This window comes from Neltuma alba, unplaced genomic scaffold, assembly GCF_004799145.2.
Source record: "Neltuma alba isolate B1F8T4 unplaced genomic scaffold, ASM479914v2 tig00012607_pilon, whole genome shotgun sequence".
Classification (NCBI taxonomy): Eukaryota; Viridiplantae; Streptophyta; class Magnoliopsida; order Fabales; family Fabaceae; genus Neltuma; species Neltuma alba.
In genome coordinates this window covers 143,292-149,779 of record NW_021637052.1, presented here as the reverse complement: position 1 = coordinate 149,779, position 6,488 = coordinate 143,292, and the positions used below count along the sequence as shown (strand labels likewise).

General features: G+C 34.5%; 1 protein-coding gene across 1 annotated transcript; it reads left to right on the top strand.

Annotated features, from left to right (window-relative positions):
• The first annotated feature begins 1,020 nt into the window (after window positions 1-1,020).
• On the top strand, window positions 1,021-2,684 carry LOC114729150 (anthocyanidin 3-O-glucosyltransferase 2-like). Its single transcript, XM_028916122.1, has one exon. It carries the CDS (start codon window positions 1,139-1,141, stop codon window positions 2,588-2,590), a length of 1,452 nt encoding a protein of 483 aa, XP_028771955.1. The 5' UTR covers window positions 1,021-1,138; the 3' UTR covers window positions 2,591-2,684.
• The last annotated feature ends 3,804 nt before the right edge of the window (window positions 2,685-6,488 follow it).

The window sequence follows — 6,488 nt, the reverse complement described above, 5'->3', positions numbered from 1 at the left end:
TGTTTTAAAAAGACTAGATGAATCATAAAATATTTTAAGATACTATATGTGTTTGACAAAATATTTTAGGGTGATAGATAAATAAAAAATTATTTCTAGGATGCTGAACTTGCCTAAAAAATAATTTATGGTCTTAAATAATTGCATCAGGAAATATTTTAAGTTATGGGCACACCTGAAAAAAATATCTAATAAAACACAATATTTTTAAATAAACCGTAAACCAAAAAAGGTGAGGGGGAAAAAAAGTAGCCTAAGATCCCATACTACTCACTTTTGAGTGCTGAGCAAGCCGTACTCATCAGTCATGATGAGCACGGAATGCGGACGCTTCTCGGGACAGATTAAGGGTATGTTTGGATTGGTGTTAGGTAAAACTGACTTCTAATTCAACTGACTTTTGTAACTGAAGTTAGAGTAAAAGTCAGTTAGTGTAATGCGATTTATGTTTGGATAGGTGCTTATAAAAAGTCAGTTGAAAAAGTTAAAAGTTGTTTGGATGATTAATAAAAAAGTTAGTTTAGTTGTAAAATGACAGAAAAGGATATGGACTTTATTGAATAGTAGTGTTTGAAATTTATATTTTTGATGTGATAATAGTTTAAAAAAATACATAAAATTATTATGATAAAGTATAAATAGTTTATTTGTGAGATTATAAAATAAAAATATTTGTTGCGGAGAAAAATTTGAAAACACATTATAGATAATTAATTAAACATATATAATGGACAAACATGAATATAAATTAAAATTTATTTGGTCTCTAATCAAAGTAAATGAAATCACATAACTAGTTAGATCGTAAGTTTTGCACAATTTTCCCATAAGTCAGTTAGAAAAGTTGATTCAAATTGCGTTGGATAAGTCAGTTAGAAAAGTTACTTTTTCCCATAAGTCAGTTAGAAAAGAAACATCATCCAAACAATCTTCTGAGCCACAATAAATCACTAACCTCAGTTTCACACTTTCCTAGATGCTTTTGGCTTCTCCAACTGCAATCCAAACATAGCCTAAAAAAGCGACGTAGATCTCGTTAACTAATCTCTCAATCCCTTTTTTCCTTTCTCATAACTTCGTTACCTACAAGATTGCTTTCGGCACCTTGATTCATCATTCACCTGAAACACATATCAGGATGAAGAAATCGCAGCTGGTGTTTGTGCCTTTACCAAGCAGGGGTCACCTAGCGTCCACCGTCGAGTTCGCTAAGCTTCTCGTCAACCGCCATGGAAATCTTTCGGTCACCATCCTCATAATCAAAGCACCGTATGACCCCGCCGGCGAGGCCTACGCGCTCTCCCTCACCTCTTCCCTTTCCTTCCCAAAACAGCTCCAATTCATTCTCCTGCCTGATCCGAACCACGACCCTAACTCTAATCAGTCTCTTAATCCAGCTTCCTTCATCGATTCTGTTGTTGAAAACCAGAAACTCAACGTCAGACAAGCTGTCTCCGCCCTCATTTCAGGCCCCGACTCCCCTCGCCTCGCCGGATTCGTGGTTGACATGTACTGCTCCACCATGATTGACGTCGCCGACGAGTTCGGAGTTCCAACCGTGGGATTCTTCACTGCGGGTGCTGCTTTCCTTGGGTACATGCTTCACATCCACACGCTTCGAGAACGAGAAAACGTCGATACGACTGCGTTAAATTTCAAGGACTCCGGAGCGCAGTTTGCCATCCCGAGTTTCCAGAACCTTGTTCCGGCTAATGTTTTTCCGGGCGCCGCCTTGGATAAGGAGTGGGCGACATTTTTCTACCTTCATGCGTGCAGGTTAAAGAAAGCCAAGGGTATTATAGTAAATACATTTGAGGAGCTTGAATCGCATGCGGTTGGTTCATTTCGTAATGCGGATTTTACCGTGTACCCAGTGGGGCCCATTTTAAGCGTGGGGGAGACTGAGAGCGAGACGATTCAAAGAGGGTCGGACGTTATGGAATGGCTCGATGGTCAGCCTCCTCTGTCGGTTTTATTCCTGTGCTTCGGTAGTATGGGTTGTTTCGACGACGATGATCAAGTGATAGAAATCGCACGTTCTCTTGAAAGAAGTGGGGTCCACTTTGTGTGGTCTCTCCGCTTACAGAAGCCCACATCGAAGCCTCTGGAAGCGCCCAGTGATTGCTCCAACCCTAAAGACGTATTACCGGAGGGATTCTTAGAGCGAACGGCCAAGAGTGGAAAAGTGATTGGGTGGGCCCCACAAGCCCAAATCTTGGCCCATAAAGCGGTGGGAGGTTTTGTGTCGCATTGTGGGTGGAATTCAATACTGGAGAGCATATATTATGGAGTGCCCATTGCTACGTGGCCACTTTACTCGGAGCAACAATTGAATGCATTCGAGCTGGCGCGTGAGTTGAAACTGGGCGTGGAAATCTCATTGGATTATAGGATGGAGTTTGGTGATGTGAGCAAATCGGGAGTGATAAGTGCAGAGAGAATAGAGAAAGGCATAAAACAAGTTATGGAGAGAGAAAGTGAAGTGAGGAAGAAAGTGAAGGAGATGAGCGAGATGAGTAAGAGGGCTTTAATGGAGGGTGGCTCTTCCTATTCTTATTTAGGACGCTTCATTCACGATATACTCAATTGAGGTCGAAACTAGAGTTATACTCGTGATTCTTGTAAGCATGGGATGTGCTCCCATATGACTATATATTTGTATTTTGAATAAAATTTTGTTGTCTAATGATATAAAATTTCTCTTATAAATAAGGGTCACGCGTTTGATTTCCCATGCAATTTTAGATGGTTAGTAACTATCACTTTAAATCAAGGAAAAAATGTAATTAGATCAAAGCTATAATGGTTGATGATGATGAGTTGTATTTGTTTTAATTTACATACTGTGCTGAATAAATGATAGATTGAGATCTTTTTTTATGGTGGTAAAACGAACGAAGGCAAAGTAATTATGTATAGATGCATTGCGTGCAGCTTGCATTCGATCGTATTCATATAAAATACATATGTGTATGCAAATTATGTTTTTGACCAGCCATATACTGATTATTTATATTCATGTGATATTACCCAAAAAAAAAATGGCGATCGTTAATTACTTCTTTATAAGTGCATACAATTTTTATTTTTGATTGCGTCAAATAAATTAATTTTCACGACTATGGAGAGAAAATTCAAATGTCTCAAAGTAGTAATTTCAATCACAACCCACTACTACAAAATACTTGATTTGTAGCGCCTGTTTTGTAGCATTTAAAAAAAAAACGCTATAGCTCGTACTTAATAATTTATTAAAAAAAAAGATATATTCTGTAAGTGTTACAGCATGTATAATACTTGTTGTAGCACTCTTTCAAAAAAACGCTACAGTAGTCCATTTATCTTTTTAAAAAATTAAAAAATCTTCTACAGCGTTTTCTTTAAAAAGCGTGAGGAGGTACAGGACTTTCTGTAACGCTTTTTTTAGAAGATTATTTTCTTTTGAAAAAAAAATTAATTCATGAAACTTTTAAGAAAGCGCCGCAGAAGGCCTTCAATTTTTTTTAAAAAAGAAAAAAGATAAGGAATTTTTTTAAAAAAATTATGAAAAACCTGTTGTAGCGTTTTATAATGAAAACGCTACAGAAGTCCTTCTTTTTTATTTTTCTATTTAAGTTAAAATAAAAACTAAATGCATTATTTTTAAAAATTATAAAAATCCTTTGCTAATGATATTTTCCTCTCTTTTTTTTTTCATTTTCATAATTTAAGTTGAAAAAATAAAATTATTTTTTTAAAAATTAATAAAATCCCTTGCTCTAGCATTTGTTTACGGCATTCTCCCCTTTTTTATTTTTCCAATTTAAATTTAAAGAAAAAGCTAATGACATATTTCTGTCCATTTTTTTCCATTTTCCATTGATAAGATTTTGGAAAAAAAAACTAAAAGTATTTTTTCTAAAATTTTTAAAAAAAGGGAAACTATAAGGTTTTTTTTTTAAAAATAATGAAAAACCTCGTGTAGCGTTTTAAATTAAAAGGCTACAAAAAGCCCTTTTTTATTTTTAATTTAGGTTAAAAAAATGCTAAATGTTATTTTTAAAAAATTATAAAAATCCTCTGCTAATGATATTTCTCTCCTTTTTTTTTTCATTTTCACAATTTAAAGAAGAAAGCTAAAAGCAATTTTTTTGTAAAATTATAAAAATCCCCTGCTAATGACACATTTCCCTCTATTTTTTTTCATTTTCCATTGATAAGTTAAAAAAAAAGTTAACGCATTTTTTTAAAAAAATTATATAAATCACCTACTGTAGCATTTTGATTACAACATTTCCCTTCTTTTTTTTTTTTTTCATTTTCCCTATTTAATTTTGAAAAAAAAAAGCTTAAAGCATTTTTTTAATTATAAGAATCCCCTACTAATGAGATTTTCATCCTTGTTTTTTTTTCATTTTCCCTTGTTATGTTTTTTTAAAAAATTAAAAAATATCTTTTGTAGCGTTTTAAATTAAAATGCTATAGACAATGCAGGTTCGCATTTTTAAAAAAAAAAATTTCCTGTTGTAGTGTTTTGCCCACAAAACGCTACAAAAGATTAGATGCTGTAGCGTTTTGCACACAAAACGCTACAGCAGTTCCCATAAACCTTCCCTTCGGGTGCCACCTCCCTCTATTTTTTTTTCCTATTTTCCCTCTCTTTTTCTAACCCACAGCTCCCCTCCACTCCCGCGTCATACCCCATAGCTCCAGCTCACTCTCTCTGTCTTTTTCTAAACCCACAGCTCCACTTCACTCTAACCCACAGCTCGATCTTCGTCCTTCAGCTTCAAGACGCCATTTTTAGCTCCCCCCTTCCCCACAACTTCCTGTCGTACCCCTTTCCCCACGCGTCCCCACCACTACATGTTTTCCTAAGCCCCCTACTTCCCTTTTCCTTCTCTATTGCCACCTCCACCGTTCGTCCCCACCATAGTCACCACCCCTACCCCTTGCTTATCCCAACCACCACCCATGGTCCCCACCCCCTTCCTATCCCACCTCCTACCCACGGTCCCTACCCACACCCATGATCCCCACCTTTTTCCTGTACGTACTTTCCCAATCCATCTCCATTCCTATTCCTTTTGCCCTTATCATACCCCTCTTCCCCCTCACCACTTTCATTTAACATTTTTTTTTGCAAGACTCTTGATATAATTCAAGTCAGTCTACAATACATTGTAAGTTTTTTTTTAGCTAAATTATTTAAAAGCTAACAAATTTAAGTTTGTTAGTGATAAATATGTGAATTTGCTTAATATTTTTTATTTTAGTTGGTTAAATTTTGTAAAATTGTTTCTTGGTAAAAACTTGAAATATGTTGGAAAATTAATGACATACTTCATCGTAGATGGGTCGGTGCTACGACTATTAACATATGGATTAGCTATTTCATCATTCTTATTATTTATCATTTAATGTTATTAGTTTTAATCTAATTATTTGTTTTTACATAAAGGCACTTGTACCATGACGTATTGATAGACATTAAGAGATTAGTACAATTTTCATTTATCAATCCCTATATGATAGGCCAATATGCTAGAAAAAAGGACATTGATTTTCAATCTAACATGGTTAAAGAGTATTTCTCAGCAAAAGCAACCCGTTGTTTCTAGCACCGCTCAATGTGGGGCAAGTCATTGGTTGTGCTCTTGTGAGTTATGATATTTGTTAGTCATTTTGTTACTTTTGATTTAATTAAACAATTTTTAAAAATTTTTAGGCAACATTGGATATTGATCGTGATCAATCCAACGGCACCTTTGGGTCCCCTTATTTACTATTTGGATCCTTTAGAATATGGTCAACCAAGAGACTGTCCTAATATGATGTGGTTGTTCGATAAGTAAGTGTCTGTCCATGCTTATGTGCATGTGTATATTTGTATAACTGAATAACCAATTTAATCTCAACTTCATTTTATTAGTGCGTTGATTGGCTATCGAAGTTCTGCTAGATTGAGTTATTCTAAAGCTGCTGACATCTCAAAAAGCTACGTGTGGAAGAAAATTTAGGTATTTATTTCAATTTTTAAGTTTTGAAAATAAATTATTTGCATTCGTAAATTGATTTAATTATTTGTCGATATTGTTGCAGTGCCCTTTCTAACCTAATAATAATAATGATTGTTGTTGTTATATTATGAGATTCACGAAGGAAATTATTACTCATGATTAAATTTTTATTCCTGAGAATGTAGGTAGTTTTATTGTCACTTTATATTGTTTATTAACTTTAATTATTGTCTAATACTTAATTTTTAGTGATTTTAATTGGCTATCTAAATTATTGAGCAGTATTATGAAGATGCACATTGCACAAACTACACTGACAACCAAGTAAATGAAGTTATTGAAGAGTGGTGTAGATATGTGTTCGAATAATTCTTTATATAAAGTAGGTAGTTGCTTCTCTTTTATGATTTGGCTTTAGTTGTAGAATTAGAATTATATTCATTTTGTTTACAACTGTTGTCAACATATATAGTGGTAATGTTTTGAGAA

Bases quoted from the DNA above. Each gene is read 5' to 3' on its own strand.
- LOC114729150 (XM_028916122.1), top strand. From the start codon at position 1,139: ATGAAGAAATCGCAGCTGGTGTTTGTGCCTTTACCAAGCAGGGGTCAC.